The following is a 19,549-nucleotide window of genomic DNA, read 5'->3' as shown; positions in this document are numbered from 1 at the left end:
GCTAGAGGTATGGCTTAGTGGTAGAGTGTTTGCAAAGCCCTCGTGTCAATCCCTAGCACCAAAATGAAATTTTTTTTTAGTTACTTAATACTTCAGAATTCATTCACCTGGCCGGGCACAGTGGTGCATGCCTCTAATCCCAGAAACTTGGGAGGCCTAGGCAGGAGGATTGCAAGTTTGAGGCCAGCCTCAACTTGGTGAGGGCCTAAGCAACTTAGCTAGACCCCGTCTCAAAAAGGGTTGGAGATGTATGTAGCTCAGTGGTAAAGTGTCCCAGTACCAAAAAAAAAAAATTCACTGGTGTGCCAGATTAATTTATCCCATGACTTATAAGCAGAATACATTTCATAGAGTGGTAGGAAAAGCAACTCCTACCAAATTGAAGGGCCAAGTAGTGGGGCTACTTTTAATCTTATTGATGGGAATTTTCTTGCATAGTTGTACTGATCATGGTGCCATTGGGCGCAGTTTTTGGAAGATAAGCTGCTTTGAGGAAGGCCTAGTATAGAAGTGGATCTCAGGCCTTTCCACTACAAGCCTTTCAGGGTGACAGCTCAGCCCTTGGTACCTGTGGATTTGTGATATAATATACTTTCCTTTTTCATGGTTTAATTTTTAAAGCAGTAAATTTTTGGTGATTTCTTTTCTTCTTGTTTTTTTATAATAACAGCTTTTTGAGATATAAAATAGATTGTGTGTGAGTGTGTGTTACTGGGGATTGATTCCAGGACCTCATACATGCTAGACAAGTGCTATACCACTGAGCTACATTCCCATGTTTTTATTTTATTTTGAGGCAGGGTTTCACTTTGTTGCCCAGACTGGCCCTTTTGCCTCAGCCTACCTAGTAGCTGGCATTACAGCTGTGCCACCATGTCTTAGATACCGTAATGTGTGTTTGGGTTTTTTTGGGGTTTTTTGGTGGTACTGGAGTTTTAACCCAGGGGGCTGTACCACGAGCTACATTCCCAGCCTATTTTATTTTTTATTTTAAGACAGGGTTTTGCTAAGTTGCAGAGGTTGGCCTTGAACTTGTGATCTTCGTGCTTCAGTCTCTCGAGCATCTGGGATTACAGGGATGAACCACTGCACCTGGCCATATGGTAGTTTTTAGTATATTCAGAGTTGGGTAACCAGCACCACTGTTCATCTCCAGAACATTTTCATCACCCCAAAATGAGATCGTGCACTTATTTATAGTCACACCCAGTACCTGACAACTACTAATCTACTTTCTGTCTTGATGGATTGCCTGTTCTGGACATTCCCTGTAAGTGGAGCCATACAATATGTGGTCTTTTGTGACTGATTTCTTCCACTTCTGTCATTATTTTCAAGGTTTGACCATATTGTAACGTGTCGATACTTCATTCAGGTTCTTAATGTCTTTTTTATCTGGATTTTTTTTTTTCAGATTTTATATGAGTTTGTTACTTTAAGCAGTGCAACATGTTTATTTTTAAGTGTGTGGGCTTGATAGGAATTAGATAATCTTTATTTATAAATTGGCCATGGTTGTGTTTCAGTGTTGGGTACTGTGAGATCTCAGCAATATAGTGTGCCCAGGCTGAGCACAGGGCTGCCTAGCAGTAGCCGGCTTGCCCACCTTTGAGAATGCCCCTCTCCATTGCTCCTCTAGGTTGAAGAGGCCGATGACTGGCTGCGCTACGGCAACCCCTGGGAGAAAGCCCGACCTGAGTATATGCTTCCAGTACACTTCTATGGGAGAGTGGAGCACACCCCCGAGGGTGTGAAGTGGCTAGACACGCAGGTATCAGGACCCAAAGCTCCCAAGGGAATAAGCTGCTGCTTAATGAAGGTGGCAACCCCACAGTTTGTTGTCGTTACCCTGATTTCATTTTAGGAGTGGAGGCTTGTGCTGGACTTATGGTAAAAGTTTGGGGAGGTTTTAGTCTCCTCATCTTTTTACACTTTGACAGAAACTTTCTGTAGGGTGGAAAATGCTGCATGCAGCAAAGAGAGCCACTCTTGTAGCTTAGCAAGAATGTGTTGGGGCTGAGGCCACCAGCCAGAGTGTTCTTTCCTCTCTGCCAGACAGCACTTCACTAACTCCTGTTGCTTAATGGCAATTAGAAACTTATCCTGATGGGGATAAGGGCATTGACCCCCTGGGCTGATACGGATAGGTCCCTATCCACATTTTTGTGGAGCACTGGCTATCTGCCCCACCTGCTGGTACCACGTGTGGTCACAGTTCTCAGTGGTTTTGAAGCCATCATCTCTCTCTGTGTGTGGGAGATGTCCCTCCAGGAAAAGGGGAGGCCAAAGAAGGCGGGGGGGGGGGTCTCTTGCTGACTCAGCCCTGAGCATGTCTTCCGTGTGGTCAGGTGGTGCTCGCCATGCCCTACGACACCCCGGTGCCCGGCTACAAGAACAACACTGTCAACACCATGAGGCTCTGGTCTGCCAAGGCGCCCAATGACTTCAAGCTGCAAGATTGTATGTCCTGGCCAGTAGCCACCCTGATCTCTTGTCTCTATTTTGATGGATTGTCCCAAATGCTCATGCCTTTACCACTGCCATCCCTCTCTGCTGTGGAAGCTGCACAGCCCCTTCGGTCTCTGAAACATAACTGAGTGCACCTGAACCCCTTGCAGCTTCCTTGTGAGAATAATGAAGGGTGGATTTCATACCAGGACCTAGTCAGCTGGGGTCATGGTCTTTCAGACTACATGTCCTTAGGAAAAGAGACATGTGCAGTGTTGATGTGCAGTGGGTATGGGGTGCTGTGGGAGGAGGCTTTTCATTCTTTGGGGCAGGGGTGAGCATCTCTGGGGGCTTCCTGCTAAGGTCACACTTCCTCAACCTTCTCCAGTAAGCAGCTGAGCAACTACAGTGCTCGCACTTGACAAAACCCTGCCCTGCAGGGGACTGAGAGAGGCACACACTGATGGAGCTCTGTCTTTTTTTTAGTCAATGTGGGGGACTATGTGGAGGCTGTTCTGGACAGGAACTTGGCTGAGAACATCTCCAGGGTCCTGTATCCTAATGACAATGTGAGTATCCTAATGACTAATGTGTGTGACCTCTGTTGGATAGACTTCTTAAATGCAGATAAATGAGCTGAAGGCTGGACCCTCCAGCATATCCTGTTGCTAAACTTAGATAAGCTTGTGAGGTGAGGCTGTGTATGTGGCCATCAGTGTCCCACCTATCTCTGGTACGTGCCCAGATGAGTCATCTGAGGAAAGGGTGGGGTCAGGTGTCCTCTGTACAGTCCAATAAGTCCAGACAAGACCACTGCATTGTTCCTTTGCCCTGATTCACTTAAAAGAAGCCTTCCAGAGGCTTTTCAACTCTCTCTTATCTATACTCCTATGAAACACACTTAATGAGGTCTGGGTGGACTCCTTGCGATACAGACACCAGGCCAGCTGGTGTCTACTCTTCTAGTGTGTGACGTAGCTCCCCAAGGGTTAGATGGTCCATATTTCCCCTGGGGACAGCAGCACCTATTTTGCAGAGGTACCTGACACTTGATAGGGTCTTAGCACATGCCCTTCATGTGTTAGATGGTGGTCACAACCAGATTCTTTGCTGCCACCTGAATGTAGCATAATGGCTTATTGTTGTCAATGTTGTCAGGCAAGAGTCCTTGAGGGGATGTAGCTGTGTGGTAGAACATGCGCTTAGCATATACAAGACCCAAGGTTGATTCCTCAGCATCAAAACAGTCAATGAAATTTACCTATCTTGGGGCTGGGGATGTGGCTCAAGTGGTAGCGCGCTGGCCTGGCATGCGTGAGGCACTGGGTTCAATCCTCAGCACCACATAAAAATAAATAAAGATATTATGTCCACCTAAAACATAAAAAGAAATATTAAAAAAAAAAGAAATTTACCTATCTTAGTTGGTCATACATTTTCTTTCTTTTTTTCTTTTTCAGTACTGGGGGCTGAACTTAGGGCCACCCTCCCACTGAGCTACATCTCTAACCCTTTTGTTTTTTATTTTGAGACAGGGCCTTGCCAAGTTGTCAAGGCAGGCCTTAAACTTGTAATCCTCTTGCCTCAGCCTCCTGAGTTACTGGGATTATAGGCCTCTGCCCCTGTGCCTGGCTGGTCTTGCCTTTTTTTAAATGAATGTTTTATTTTATTAAAGCAATCTGTGTGCACAGTAGCAAAGGCATTGGTACAGAAAAGGCTTGTAATCCTGTTCAACCCGCCGACTTGGCCCCCATGAGACTTTAAGGACTTCTGAAATGTCAAGTGCAGAGTGTTTCTTAATGCATATATGTTGGAACTGTGGTTTCTGAAAGCTCTGGCATTCCTCACAAATTGGCCCTTTTGCTATTGATGGAATGGACATTTTGTGTCCTGGTATGTGTTGCATAGTTGTGTGACCCTATGCTGACTGCCCTTCAAGCCCTCCCTGTTTGAAGGTGAACATGTTGGCCTGGGTGTCAGGCAGGTAGGCTATTTGAGACATTTGCCTATGCCCTTGAGCTGGACCTTGTGGCCTGGGTTTCTGTGGGGATAAGTGTTGCCCCAGGATTTGGGGGCAAGTGGGATATGCAGGACACCTCCCAGCCTGGCACCCTCTAGCCTGTCCTGATCCCACTGGCTGTGGTTGGCCTCATGATGGTGAGTGGCAGATGCACAGCAGCCCTCTGTTGTTAGTTCTTTGAGGGGAAGGAGCTCCGCCTGAAGCAGGAGTACTTTGTGGTGGCTGCCACCCTGCAGGACATCATTCGCCGCTTTAAGTCATCCAAGTTTGGCTGCCGGGATCCAGTGAGAACCTCTTTTGAGACCTTCCCAGACAAGGTTTGTGATCTATGGGATGAGAGCTTAATGCCAGGACAGGAGGTTCTCAGGCTCTTGAACTTTCTTCCTCTTGTCCTTGGAGGGGGCTGGAGCAGATTGGTAGTGTTAGGGTCTCATCATCCTCGATCAGGGCTGCACTGGGCATTGTTAGGAGTTGAAGAGGGAAGGACACCAAAAGGCTCCTATGGCAGGCCAAGGGCAGCTGTTTTAAACAGCAGTGTCATAGCCTAGTGAAGAGAAATTCCTTGTGGGAGGCAGGCCACAGGCCCTGCAGCTCCTTCCACACCTGCCCCAGTGTACAGCTGCCTGCAGGGCACTGCTGGCCTCAGAGCTTCAATGTCCCCTGGCTTTTTCTGAGGCCTCTTTGGGTTCAAACTCTAGGGGTGGGTTGCTGGGCAGGCACCTTCACTCCCTGGGGTGTACTTAACTGACCAGTGTAGGCACACTTACGTGACAAGGCACCCTAATGACACTCCTCATGGGAACTGCAGGTGGCCATCCAGCTGAATGACACCCACCCGGCCCTCTCCATTCCTGAACTCATGCGGATCCTGGTGGACGTGGAAAAGGTGGACTGGGACAAAGTGAGTGTCTCATGAGAAGAAGGGAAGATGGTGTCCTCCCCAGACCAGGGCTTGGGGTGATAGCAACCTGTAAAAACCGAATGTGGGATGACAGTGTCCTCCCCAGACCAGAACAGGAGTGAGTGTCCTCTGTAGAGCTCTAGACTGTGCCATCTATGGCATTAAACGGCTGAGCTAGTCCTGGGAAGTGGGGGCTCTCTTCTCAGCCTCAGGGGACTTTGGGACATCACCTGTGAGAACACCAGGGTTGTGGGAAAGGGTCTGGTTCCAGGATATGGATATTTTTTTGGGATGGGGACAGAACAAATGAGGACAGGATTCTAACACTTTTTCTTATAGGAGTTTTCTCATCTTGAAGTTTGGCAAAAAAAAAAAAAAAAAAAAAAAACCAACCTAGAAGTTTTAAGTTTTCGTATTTATAGATTTATTCTCATGGCTCATTTTACTTTGATCATAGATTCTTTGGTGTAGCAGGATTTTCTTAATTGAGCTTTAACTAAATCAACATAGATGAAATCCTAAGGTAATTTCTTTTTTAAACTCTGTTTCTGGTCTTGGAGTATGTGAGGCTGCAGCCTCGTCAAAGGTCCCCTTCATTCCTGGCCAGTAGCAGGCAGAGCCACATGATAACCATTGTCCCACACTGTGGGTGTCAGATCAGTTTAGAGGAAATAAATGAAAAACTGTTTATCAGTCTGTTAGTTTGCCAATAAAAAAGGAAAATTAATAGTGAATTCCCCAGGAGCAGGGTCAGTGTTATTCATTTACATGGGTGTCTGCACATGTTAGGCTGTAAAGCTTCAACAAAGTGAGGAGCCTGGGCTGAACTGCAGACTTGGAGAAGCTCCAGACCAGCCCTGTAAAGCAGACTATCACCTTGCCCACGAATCTGCTTCTAAATAAGATAAACACACCATTCTCAAATGGTCTAGGCCTGGGAAATCACCAAGAGGACCTGTGCCTACACCAACCACACTGTGCTGCCTGAGGCCTTGGAGCGCTGGCCTGTCTCCATGTTTGAGAAGCTGCTGCCGAGGCACCTAGATATCATTTATGCCATCAATCAACGGCACCTGGATGTGAGTATCAGTCCTTGCTGGGGCAGGACATGGGGTGGATTGCAGGGTGTGGGGGGCTTCACCTGGGCCAATGGGCCCATCTGGCTTAGAAGAGGTACTACACTCCTTGGGGACTGGAGACTGTCCCCTAGCAAAGCTGTTGGCTGACTCCACATAAATGACTCCTGCTGTGTATGTGGGAGTCACAGATTGGGGTCTTTTATTTTTATTTTTTGGCACTAAGGATTTAACCCAAGGTTATTTTACCACTGAGCTAAACCCTAACCCTTTTTATTTTTATTTTGAGACAAGGTCTCACTAAGTTGTATAGGACCTCCCTAAGTTGCTGAGACTGACTATGAATTTGCCGCCTCAGCATCCCAAGTTGCTGGGATAAAAGGCCACCATACCCAGCATAGATCTGGATCTTTTTTTTTTTTTTTTTTAAATCTCCACTCCTAAGCAAGCTCTGTTCTCTTCCTGGATGTCCAGTGGCCATCCTGGCAGCCTTGGGGTGATTCAGAGCAGAGCACAGCCTGTCCTGCCCATGTGACCTGCAGAGAGCAGCTGTCCAGCTAATGATAATGTAGATGAATGCTGCCTAGGTTAATAGGGTTAGTGTCTCAGCCTCCTTTTGATAAATTGAATGGCATTTCACCTGCTGGTGTCCTGTCCTCCTCAGACAGCATATCTCTGTGATCTCAGGCTGGGCCTTTCCTGCATGATTGTCTTCCTAGAGTTAGGGCCCTTGTGAGGTGCATCTGAGGCATGTTCTGGGGTGCCTTTAGGGTCTAGGTCTGGGCACAGCAGCCCCTGGATTTTTTAGAGGTGGTGGAAATTCTCACAGGCATGGTGGGCTGTTGCCTGGTCATTGGGGAGTTACTGGGTCACAGTGGGCTCTCTGTTTTTGGCCTTAGCATGTGGCTGCCCTGTTTCCTGGGGATGTGGACCGCCTGAGGAGGATGTCTGTGATCGAAGAAGGGGACTGCAAGCGAATTAACATGGCCCACCTGTGTGTGATTGGATCCCACGCTGTGAATGGTGTAGCGAGGATTCACTCAGAGATTGTGAAGCAGTCTGTGTGAGTAAACTCCCTCCCCAACCAAGGATGGTTCCTTTCCAGAACCCAGATCCTCCCTTAGAACTGGCTGCCATATATACCACAACCAAGTTGCATCACATATCCCATGCTATTGACTTGTGGGAATGACAGGGTCACTGAGAATCACCACCGCACCTCTCATCAGCAGGTTTGCGCTTGATTTGATGGGTGATGTCTGAAATATGGCTTTTTATGGCACCATAAAAAGTCCCTCCTCCTATGCTTCCAGTCTTGGGCATTTCAGCTGGAGACTCAGAGCTTCTGGTCTTTCTGCTGCTGGCTGAGTGCCACTGATGCCCCCCCAGGGGCCAGATGTGCAGGTGGAAGTCAGGGGCCTAATAGGATCTAGGAATTCCTTTCTTCCATTCTGTCATGAGATGCTTGTTGAGTATCTACTGTGAGGGCTGGGTTGGTCATCCGAGGGTGGAAGGAGCCCTCAACCATGTCAGTCCAGGTGAAGGACCTTCTGTGTTTTGTCTGGCCCAGGGGCTTTTGCATATTAATCACCATGGCAAATTCTTTTTTGTTTTGTTTTTTTGTTTTTCATACAGAGAATTGAACCTAGGGGTGCTTTGCCACCAAGCTATATTCCCAACCCTTTTTATTTCTAGATTTTTTTTTTTCCAGTACTGAGGATCAAACCCAGAATCTTGTGCCTGTTAGGCAAGTGCTCTACTATTGAGCCACATTCCCAGCCCTTTTTATTTAATTTTTTAAAATTTGAAATAGTGTCTTACTAAGTTGTTCACACTGGCCTCAAACTTGTGATCCTCCTGCTTCAGGCTTTTGAATTGTTGCGATTACAGATGTGTGTCTCTGTACCTGGCCCATAGCAAACTTCAGAGTTAGATATGTCTCTCAACTTACAAATGGGGAAATAGCCCAATTTCTGAAAGATAAAGTCTATTCAGTATCCACTGCTATGACCTAGACCCTGCTTCCCCATAGACCTCTCTGGAAAATGGCCAAGTTTTTTTTTTTTTTTTTTGAGAAAAAGGAAAAAAGAAGATTTATTGCTTTGCTAGCAAAGAAGAAACACAGGGAACTGCTGTCCTAAAGGCTGTAATTCTGAAAATGGCCAAGTTCTAGTATGTGGGAGGCTATAGCTAGCACTAGACCTCACAGCTACATATGGCAGATATACATTCCCTTCATGCTAGTCCCAAAATGCACAGGGATGCTAGTTGCTGTGTACATTTCAGGAAATAGTCAAATTGAGTTTCAGGATCTCCCCAAAGGGTTCTTATGTTCTTTTGCTCACCTAGTTCAAAACACAGCATTTTTGACAATTACTTATTTTCTATTTGCAGCTTTAAGGATTTTTATGAGCTGGAACCAGAGAAATTCCAGAATAAGACAAATGGCATTACACCCCGACGGTGGCTGTTGCTGTGCAACCCGGGTCTGGCAGACATCATTGTGGAGGTGAGCACCCAGTGTTGCCTTATCCTGTGGGGACACCAGGTCTGAGATCATGAAGAAGCCATGAGTTAGAAGCTGCAGTTGACACTGGGCAGGGTCATCAGGCGTGTTTGCTGAACCAGTGGGAATTTGTGTCCTTACATATTGAACAGCAGTGGCCCCTGGACATGAGCTGGCGAGTCCTGTGAACACAGGTGCACTGGTCCAGCTCTAGCCCTATGTGTGAGTTTGGAAGCCTATCTGGGAAGGCTGAGGAAAAGGAAAGGCCTCTTGATGAAGAGGGAGCTGACTGTGGTGGGCAAGGTTTTAAGCCAGAGACATGGCAGGTTATTTACTTATTCACGTGCTCTCAGATACCAGGCCCTGTGCCGTCTGTGCCCTTATCTCCCTTGAAGAGCAGAGTATCCTAAGGCTGCCTTGGGGACACTGCATGCCGGGAGTGTTAGAGTCAAGAGGGACTTCCCTGAGATGTTGAGAGCTGGAAACAGTGCTGGCAAGACCAGAACAGAAGGCAGATCTGGTCTAGTATTAGGTCCCCTCAAGGGTCTGGAAGGCCAGTATGGCTTCCATACAGGATGAGGCTGGGAAGAGTGAGGAGAGGCTGGATAGATGGCTGGGCCAGCAATGGAAGGCCGTACGTAAGAGGGTCCTCAATGAGATTGGTTTTGAAGTGACTGCCTGTCATAGTGAGAAAGAGGGAGACGGCACCCACTTTGTTCATGGTGATGGAGGAATGGGAGGAGGACCTAGTCTCACTAGCCCCAGATATCAGGCTGTAATAGGTTGTCCCAAGTATTGGGGACTGAAGGAAGTTCATGAGATTATTATGGATGACTGAGTTGATAGGACTTGGACATCCTGGTGGAGCCATTGAGGGGTGAGCTCAGGTCTGATTTAGGAGGCCAGGGCCCTGGTGGCCATGTGGACATAGGGTACAAGTTGCCCTGAGAAGGGATGTTGTGAGGGTCCAGAGGGGCAGGAAAAACCAGGGAAAGCAGGCATGGGGTAATAGGCAGAGGGCAAGCTCATAGAGACTAAGGCTGCAGTGAACAGAAGCCATATGTCCATATGTTTTTCCAGAGAATTGGGGAAGGCTTTCTGACTGACTTGAGCCAACTGAAGAAGCTGCTGCCATTGGTCAGTGATGAGGTGTTCATCAGGGATGTGGCCAAGGTCAAGCAGGTAGGTTCATGTGGCCCTGCAGCCTATCTTCCTGAGGCTCAGCATGTTGAGTTTGTGTGGACCCATCCAGCACTTTGGAAAGGCACCCAACGGTCTGGGTCACACTCAGCCTTCCAGATGAGGGCTTGTTTAACCTCAGGTAATGCAATGGGTGGGAGTGTGCAGACCCCCAAGACATCTCTGACTTCACCTTGCTCTGCCATTATAGTAGCAGGTATGTACAGAGACCTTGGAAGCTGATTGCAGTGTAATTCCATTTCTGAGCAGTGGTTGGAGCTTCCCAATCTTGGCAGGAGCTAAGAGTGTTCTCACAGCATGGTGCAGGGTCGGAATCATGGGTCTACATGTTTGTCCTGCTCATGACATTGTCTTATAAGCCCCAAACAATTCTCCACTTCCTATGAAACTTCGTAGGAAGTTTCTCACTTCCTATGCCTTATCCCTTCATTTTCTTCCCCTGACTACAGATCACATTCTGAGTGTCCCTTACTCTGTTTTCTCTTTATGCTCAGCTCTAGGCTGCTGTTCAGTTTGGTTTTCATGTATTTCTTCCCCGCTTTATCCTGTATACCCATTTTCAGTGTCACCCTTGTTCACCTTTCTCCAGTGTCATCAGTACCTCCAGGTCTGGTCTCTGGACCTATCATCCCCTCTCTGACAATTTCTCTTTTTTTTAGTTGTAGTTGGACACAATACCTTTATTTATCTGTATGTGGTGCTGAGGATTGAGCCCACGGCCTCGCACGTGCTATGCTAGCGCTCTACTGCTGAGCCACAACCCCAGCTCCTCTCTGACAATTTCTAACCTGTCCAAGACGTTCTCTGGGATTGGGTAGAAAGCTGGAATGTATGGGACCTTGGGAGCTCACAGGGCAGTTCCTGTGAACTGTCCACCCATCCTTCACTTTCCTTCTTTCCAGGAAAACAAACTGAAGTTTTCTGCCCTCCTAGAGAAGGAATACAAGGTTAAGATCAACCCGTCTTCCATGTTTGACGTGCATGTGAAGAGGATCCATGAGTACAAACGGCAGCTGCTTAACTGCCTGCACATCATCACACTGTACAACCGTGAGTGTGGGTCCCTGGGTGCCTCCTGACTTCCCTTGTGTGGTTCTAGGTGGCATCCCTCCCTCAAGACCAAGGCTGGCTCAAGACTTGTCTTGCCTGCCAGCTTATCTTTGGACCCCTGGCCTTTCTCACACAGAATGTATGTGTGTGAGTGATGTGACACATTTATTTTGAGCAATGGCTATATGCTTTACTGTGTGCTCAGTGCCAGAGTCTTAGGTAAATAAATGGGTAAGCATTTAAAGGCTCTGTGGGTTTTGAGACCTTGGTGGAGGCAAGGAATAGTCTGCACCAAGGCAAGGTTTGGGGTTCAGATTAGCTTTTAAGATATTATTTCTGTAAGATCTTGTTTGGAAATACTGTGCTCATCAGAGACATTTAATGTCTACTTATAAAAAAGAGTAATATAGGTTCATTTTATATATCTACATAATACATATATATGTGTGTGTGTATATATATATGTGTGTGTATATATACACACACACACACACACACACATACATGCACATATGCACATACCTTATATTGCTTTTGGATATTTTTTTATCTGCTTGCTTATTTATTTATTTACTTATGTTTTGTGGTATGGGGTTTGAACCCAGGGATGCTCTACTACCAATTTATATCCCCATCCCTTTTTATTTCTTATTTTGAGTCTTGCTAAGTTGCTGAGGCAGGTCTTAAACTTACAATCCTCCTGCCTCAGGCTCCCAAGTTGCTGGGATTGTATGTGTACCACTGTGCCCAGAATAACATGTTTTAAAAGTGTATACTCCTCACATACAAGGGTCACTTACAGTGACCAGAGCCAAACAAGATCCTGGGTTGGGCTTTTCTGGAAGTGTAGGTGCAGCTTTTCTTCTGAGCCCTTAGGAAGAACATCTTTCCTTGGTATGCTACACGGTTAGTTGTCAGTGTTCTTGATGGCTCTCCTCACCAACTGGGAATGAAGTGCAGACATAGGGGTGGCCTTGTCCCCCTGTATAAGTGGCAGGTTCCTAAGCAGGCAGGTGGTGGGGGGCCATGACCATTTGCCACTGCTACCTACCTGTGCCTCTTAGGCTAAAGTGGACACCTAGCCAAACCTGCCTGTCCAGCCTCTAGAGAGGTCTCTGAGGTTGCTAGGTCACTGTGGCTTGCTGGGAAGGGACTTTCTGGTTTAAAGTTGCCTCACTTGAATCTCATCTATTTGTTCTGCAGGAATAAAGAAAGACCCAGCCAAGTCCTTTGTGCCCAGGACTGTGATGATTGGGGGCAAGGTGATATGACTTTCTCTTCACTCCTTTTTTGATATTTTGGCCCAGGATGCACACACTCCCCTCTCTGGTTGATGGCAGCTTGCCTACTCCAAAGCCAGGTGCCTGCATTGCACACAGAGTGCCAGTGGGTTCCCAGTCCTGCAAGGGTGCTTATGAGAGCAAGGGGCCCATTTAGACTCAGTTGAATAAGAGGGAATTAGATGGGAACCTGACTGTTCAGATCCTTAGCCCCAAGGACCAATCTCAGTGGACCCCATCAGAAGGTGTGGTACCCTTTCTCTGTGTTCCCATAGGATCTCATGGCTACTTGTGGCCAAGGGAATATAAGGTAAGTGTAACTGCTACTTCTGTCACATGTAAGGCCATTCTGAGCTCAGCATGTGTTCATTTAATTCTCTTTACTATAACACATGCTTGAGTACTAGACACAGTGTCACCACAGCATCATACTTGGCCAGTATCCTGGTCTTCATCAGAAGATGTGGGCTGCGGGGTGCAGCTTCTTTGGGAGGTACTGCCCTGGGTCAGCCTTCCATGGTGCATCTGCAGGTTGCACTCTTGCTGACAGTATGGCTAGGGTGTGTGATGCACATGCAGGTACCTGTCCTTGTTCTGCAAGCCTTTCCTTTAACTTCAGCATCTGCAGAGGTAACTGAAGGGGAGAGGGTACCTGCTCAGGCTCAGCAGTCGGTAACCTCACCTTGTTTGGTCTTTGCTTACCCTATCACCTGGTACTTTTGAATCAAATTATTTGGATATCATGTTGTTTTGTTATTATTTTAGTTTGTAAGGTCCATAATGACATGGACTTTAAAAAATTTTTTATCCTCTTGCCTCTGCCTCTTGAGTTGCTGGTAGTTAGGACATGTGCTACTCCCCTGGCTGAAGTTGTTATTATTAATAATATTATTACTTTTTGGTGGTCCTGGGGATCAAATCCAGGGCCTTGCTTGCACATGTTAGGCAAGGACTCTTCCATTGAGCCATACCCCAGCCTCAAAAATATTTTAACTGTTTGAATTAGACCCCAAGGGGGTCTAATGTCCTCACATTGATTGGTAAGTCTTTTAATTTTCCTTAATCAGTAGGCTTTCCTTCTATGTCTCCCGCCCCCTAAGATGTTTGTTATAGAAATTGGTTGTCTGTCATCCTAGGCTGGCTTTTTCTGAATGTATTCCCCTGTTTTGTTCCAGTATATTCTTTAATTTTCTGTCTTTTCTTTAAATTGATAGTTCTAGAAGTCTTTGTTTTTTTTATCTTGTAATTTCTGAAACACTGGGCTCAGATAGACTTGAGGCTGAAAGATTTCACAAGTGAAATCTGAGGACTCATGAGAAGTACTGGATAGAAGCTGAAACCTCTGCAGAGTCAGCCCTTTCCCTTTCCTTGACCCCAGTTGGGGTTATGCTTTAGGGTGTGACCTCTGTGTATCCACTGGCCAATCCAACACTGGCTTCTGAGGATCAGTGTTCACCCTCTTATAGACCCATATGCCCAGTAGTGTTGCCAGATGCTCCAAGGACCCTTCTTGGACCCAGAGCAAAGCTTAACCCTCCTTAACTTTCTCCCCAAACCCTTTTCCAGGCAGCTCCCGGGTACCACATGGCCAAGATGATCATCAAGTTGGTCACATCCATCGGTGATGTCATCAATCATGATCCAGTTGTGGGTGACAGGCTCAAAGTGATCTTCTTGGAGAATTACCGTGTTTCCTTAGCTGAGAAAGGTAACCCTGGATGCCTGCACTGGATGTAGACTTGCTCCTATCTGGGGCTGTTGGGGGACAGTGCTGGCCAGGGCCATGCCCAACGTCAGGCAGCCTCACTCTGTTCTGGAGACTCAGGTCCCACCTAGCCTGGGTAGGTCTGCAGACTAGCAGTGAAAGACTTCAGAGAAGGCCCTCTTATGTCATGAAGCATCTGAAGCATGCCTGAGAAGGCACCTTTGTATATCTTAGGTGGAATTACTCAGGCTCAGAGGAGGTCCAGAGAGCAAAGCTTTGAACATCCTTGATCTCTGAACCTTATTGTCCTGTGTGGTCTCATTGTTCCCTACTTTCCTCTCTCCTGCCTCTCAGCCATGCCCTCCCGGTGGCAGCACACATATCTGGCCAGTGGCTTCTCTCTCCTCTCTTCCCCTCCCCTCCCTTCCCCTGTCTTGTTCACCACCACCTGCTTGGTTTCCAAGTGCACTGCTAATGTCTCATGTACCAGCACCTGCCTCTCATGTCCTGTCTGGGGGTAGCTTGGAACCTGACATTTAGTTTGGGTCTGCTCTATCTTGGCTGGTTCTGGGGAGAACCACCAGGATGTCCGCATGTCCATTTTGAGCTGGATGCCCCTTTCTTGGCAAGAAAGTGATTTGCATAACCAGAAAGAAGGTGGGGAATCTGAGCCTTGAATTCCCACACTCCCTTCCTGCCACTAAGGTTGTGGCAATAAAGACTGCAGGCTGATCTGCTCTACTTTTTTAAAATGTGAGCTCAGGCTGGTCCACCAGAGCTTGTCCGATGTCTGGCTGCTGCCTGGAATTGCTCCTACCTCATTTGGGTGTCACTTGGTGCTTGAGTGTCTTCCAGTCTTATTCAAGAGACTGGAAACTTTGGTGATGTTGGTTAGTCCTTCTTGGAACTTCTTTTAAAAAAGAAAGAAAAGTGTGTGTGTGTTTGTGTGTGTGTGTGTGTAAGTTGTAGATGGACACAGTACTCTTATTTATTTTTATGTGGTGCCGAGGATTGAACCCGGTACCTCCATGTGCTAGGCAAGTGCTCTACCACTGAGCTCCAACATCCTGGGACTTCTAACTAAAATGTCTTGCTGTCCTTCCTGCTCTCTGGAAGCCCCCCTTCACCTTTATTTTGAGACCAATTGACTACTGCTTATTTTTAGAACTGGCCATGGGGGCACCAGTCTGGGGCCTCAGTGCTGGGGTCTGGATTTCTCACGCTTTTTCCTGGTTCCTTGGATGTGCCACAGCAACACCTAGCTATTACAAGCTGTGCCACAGCAACACCTAGCTATTACAAGCTGTGTCACAGTGCTGGGGGCTGGGGATGCCTTTTCCTTTTTATCCTGACACCTTGGCTTGGCCTTCATATCTTTAGAGCTCCTGCTGCCCTGCCACTCTATCCCCTTTCTTCCCTTCCTGAGGAGGGGCTGGGCTCTGGTGCTGGCTGAGTTGAATTGCTGCCTGCTGGGCTGAGGAAGCACTGGCAGCTGTGGCACCAACACTGAGATCAAGGTGTCCAGCCAGGGTATGTTCCTTGGCAGTGACCTGTGCTGTTTCTAGCCTGCCACATTATGAGCACAGGAAGCCTGAGTTTGGGAGAAACCATGAAACTGCAGCATATGGCTGGGTGTTTGTGCCTACTCTGTGCATACTCAGTAATTCCCATGCACATGAACTTTAAGAATTGCTTTCAGCCTTTCCAGTCCTCTGGTTCTACAGGAGTCCAGGTTCCTCCTGAAATGATCCAGAGAGCCTTATGGGATGATTAAGATGTCAATGTCATGGGAATGAAGGAAACATATTATCAGCAATTCAAGACTGGGCACCCACTTCACTTGTATTTACCTGGTCCCTGGAAAGTTCCCGAACAAGAATCCTATGCTACTTGTGGGACTTTTCAGGGGTTTTCATCTTGGGCCTCTGCCTTAGGCTCCTCCAGTCAAGAAGGGGAGCCCTGTGGAGGCCAGTGGCCACTTTGGTACTAGGTGGTTGATGGCTGCCTGGTCTCTGGGTCCCCCTGGTCCTAGAGTGACTGGGGCTGGTTGGTCCTGTGGCGAGCCCAGCAGCCTCAGGATGGAAGTTTCCTATCCTGGGATCTCCTGCTGATGGGGTTGGGAGGAGGGAGTGTGGTGTGAGAAAAATGAAACGAAAGGGCCTGGGGCTGACCTGCCTCCTGTTCCTTGCAGTGATTCCAGCTGCTGACCTGTCACAGCAGATCTCCACCGCGGGCACTGAGGCCTCAGGCACCGGCAACATGAAGTTCATGCTGAATGGGGCACTCACCATCGGCACCATGGATGGTGCCAATGTGGAAATGGCTGAGGAGGCTGGGATTGAGAACCTCTTCATCTTTGGCCTTCGGGTGGAGGACGTCGAGGCTCTGGACCAGAAAGGGTGCAAGTCCCTGCATGTGGAAGCTTTGGGGGAGGGAGGACATGGAAGGCAACTGGGTCTAGGGGTTAAGGCTGGGCAGGGGTTTGTTACCCCATGGCTGTGGGAAAACTGGAATCACCAGTCTCTTCATAAGCCCAAAGCATCTGGGTCCTAGCTAGGCCATCTCTGTGCTTGTCTCCATGGGAGAGTCCACGGAGTCCAGATCAAGGGCTCCTCTTCCAGCAAAGGTTTTTATAAGTCACTGTTAGGGCAGGGTCTCTTAGAGCGGCGCTCTTAGCCAGGATGCAAGTAGGACAGTGCCCAAAGACGTGGAAGCAAGGGGTAGGGTGGGCACCTCCATTGCTGAGAGCATTAGCCAATTGAGAGCACCTACCATTGAGGTTCCTGGTCTAGTTTGTAAATTATCTTTTTATTTTGAAATAGTTTTGGGTTTTCAGAAAACTTGTAAACACAGTAGAGAGAGCTCCTGTCTACCTCACTCCTGGTTTCTCCTGTTGTTACATCTTACAAATCATGTGGTGCATTGTCAAAATTAATTAACCTATAGTGGCACATTGTAAATTCTTAGTTCATGCCACATTGTGATTCTGCCAGCTTTTTCATGAATGCCCTTTTCTGCCCAATGTGATTGGTCAGTTCTCCTCTAGTCTGTGACAAATTCTCAGGCTTCCTTTGTTTTTCATGATCTTGACATTCATGAGGACTAATTTAAAAGAAAAGTTATTGTTTTCTAGTTGCCTTTTGTAGCTCTTGGGGAATCAGTGAAGCCTTTGACAGCAGTCAGATGAAACCCAAATGTCACCTTAAAACTCAGAACAGTGTCCTTGTCATCCAGAGAGCTCACATGCCCACATGGAGTTTTCACCTGTCCCTCCCTTAGGTCTTCTGCACTGTCCTGCATCCTGGGACCTGCATGTTTTCATGTCCCCTTTGCCTCCCCACCCCTCCCCCCAAATCACCTCCCAGCCCCGAGATGGGCAGGGCTGGTTCTGTCTCATCTTGTCTGGTTTTATTTCCTCATCCTGGGGGCCAGCCAAAGGTGATCTAACAGGGCAGCCAGTTTTTAAAAGCTCTGCCCAAGATTTCAGTGAGGCAAGTTTGTGAGCAACCTGGTGTGCTCTAGTAGAAATGATGTGAGCTGTGCATATAATTGTACATCTCCTGGGAGCTGTATTTCTTTGAATAATAGAGGGAGCAGATGGAATTGACTTTAGCCTTATAGGACATCCCTACTTGAACCAAATGCCTGGTAGCCGCAAGTGGTTAGTTGTTGATGCCCCGGACTTCCAGGGCCAACCTGGGACAGGAACTATACCAGGCACAACATGTCTCCACCACTTGTCCCCTAGAGGTTCCCATTTGGGGGACACTAGGCATTGATGTCCTCTTCTCCCTGCAGGTACAATGCCAGAGAGTACTATGAGCGCCTGCCGGAACTGAAGCAGGCCATGGACCAGATCAGCAGTGGCTTCTTTTCTCCTAAGGACCCACACTGCTTCAAAGATATGGTCAACATGCTAATGTACCATGACAGGTGGGACACACCCCTCTTGTCTGTTTTGGCTTCCCTAGTCAGCTGTCCATCAGTTCCCACTTTTGGGACAGTTGGAACCTCCTGGAGAATAGGGAAGTTCACATTTGTGACATGATACTCTCTCCCCCTCAGCCCACAAGACCTTATGGCCAGCTGGGAGAATCACAGCTAAAAGTAAGGGTTGGAGATTGTGGGAGCCTATGTCAATGCCTTGGGGGACCCCAGCAGTAGGAGACAGGCCAACAGCAAGAGCAAGAGGCTGGAGGAGGTGTCCCTGGGCTGACACTGTCCCTGGGCATTACATACAGTTGTGTTCTCAGGAGGCCAGTAGAGGGCAGTCGGGGAGCATAGGCAGGATGTCCCTGACCCAGCAGGGAGGTGATTGAGAGGGTGGTGGAACTGTGGCTCTCAGGACACACCATAGTTAAAATAGAACTTGCTTGTGACATCATAAAGTTATAATGTGGCTGGCATTTTATCAAAGTGCAATTAACACATGGCTGTAAAAGATGTACAATCATATAACAGGTTAACTGTTTGACACTATTTCTGTCTTATGGCAGTTTTTTGCTAGTGAAAGTTGAATCTGATGAATCCCTGGAATTAACCTCTCTTCTACTTTCACAAGTCTTTTACTTAGTTTTGGTTTTGCTCTTTGAGGACTGTGTTATCCACCAGCTTCAGTCAGACTAGATCATGAGCAGTTCATGTGTGGGTTGAAGCTAGACCCTGCTGAGATGTGAGGAAGGAAGGAGGGTCTTTTTTTTTTTTTTTTTGAGACAAAGTCTTGCTGAGTTGGCTGAGGCTGACCTCAAACTTGGTATTGTCCTGTCTCAGCCTCCTGAGTCACTGGTTTTACAGACATGTGTCACTGTACTAAGCAGGAAGGAATTTTAAAATTTGTGAATTGTGAATTTTATGAACTGTGCTTTTATTCTCAACAGTGAACAAAAGTGCATATCTATATTCATATTTGCATTTTTGTCTAGAACACCAGGGACCACAAATAACCCTTTCCTCTGTCACCAATTCTCAGACTTGGAATAGATAGCTAAATGTCAGTGTTACTCATCAGGTGTGTCTTGGCCCTGGCAGTGAAATAGGCTGCTGCTTTGGGTCTGCACAGGATAATATGGGTGTGTGCAGCTCTAGTAGCCCTGTATGTGCTGGTAGTGCTGTAAACACCAGTTTCCTTAAAGGAATATTGGGTTGAAATAAGATTTTTTATCAAATAGCATCTCCTGGACATAAATGTTGCTCACAGGGAAGCCCTGTAGTCAGATGGATCTGGCACAGCCTAGCCCCACAAGTGGGGTGGCTTTTTCATTCCAGCTCCTAACAGAGCTGTAGGATGAGGGCTGGGCCAGGCAGGTGATTTCTGATCTCTGGCTGAGGGATTGTTCCCTAGGACCACATGGCAGGCTGCTCTG

General features: G+C 47.4%; 1 protein-coding gene across 1 annotated transcript in view; it reads left to right on the top strand.

Annotated features, from left to right (window-relative positions):
* The window catches only part of Pygb (glycogen phosphorylase B), a 41,886-nt gene that overhangs the window by 19,911 nt on the left and 2,426 nt on the right, over positions 1 to 19,549 (top strand). Inside the window, exons 5-18 of the mRNA XM_027955863.2 lie at positions 1,640 to 1,771; positions 2,349 to 2,460; positions 2,935 to 3,017; positions 4,642 to 4,785; positions 5,277 to 5,369; positions 6,302 to 6,448; positions 7,345 to 7,508; positions 8,840 to 8,954; positions 10,032 to 10,133; positions 11,054 to 11,201; positions 12,405 to 12,463; positions 14,048 to 14,189; positions 16,378 to 16,585; positions 17,985 to 18,119. Of these exons, the coding sequence (XP_027811664.1) occupies positions 1,640 to 1,771; positions 2,349 to 2,460; positions 2,935 to 3,017; positions 4,642 to 4,785; positions 5,277 to 5,369; positions 6,302 to 6,448; positions 7,345 to 7,508; positions 8,840 to 8,954; positions 10,032 to 10,133; positions 11,054 to 11,201; positions 12,405 to 12,463; positions 14,048 to 14,189; positions 16,378 to 16,585; positions 17,985 to 18,119 (1,784 nt within the window). The remainder of the gene's footprint in view (positions 1 to 1,639; positions 1,772 to 2,348; positions 2,461 to 2,934; positions 3,018 to 4,641; positions 4,786 to 5,276; positions 5,370 to 6,301; positions 6,449 to 7,344; positions 7,509 to 8,839; positions 8,955 to 10,031; positions 10,134 to 11,053; positions 11,202 to 12,404; positions 12,464 to 14,047; positions 14,190 to 16,377; positions 16,586 to 17,984; positions 18,120 to 19,549) is intronic.

Source organism: Marmota flaviventris, chromosome 2 (assembly GCF_047511675.1).
Source record: "Marmota flaviventris isolate mMarFla1 chromosome 2, mMarFla1.hap1, whole genome shotgun sequence".
NCBI classification, from domain to species: domain Eukaryota; kingdom Metazoa; phylum Chordata; class Mammalia; order Rodentia; family Sciuridae; genus Marmota; species Marmota flaviventris.
The sequence above is the reverse complement of the archived record's forward strand: the minus strand, read 5'-3'. Positions and strand labels throughout refer to the sequence as shown.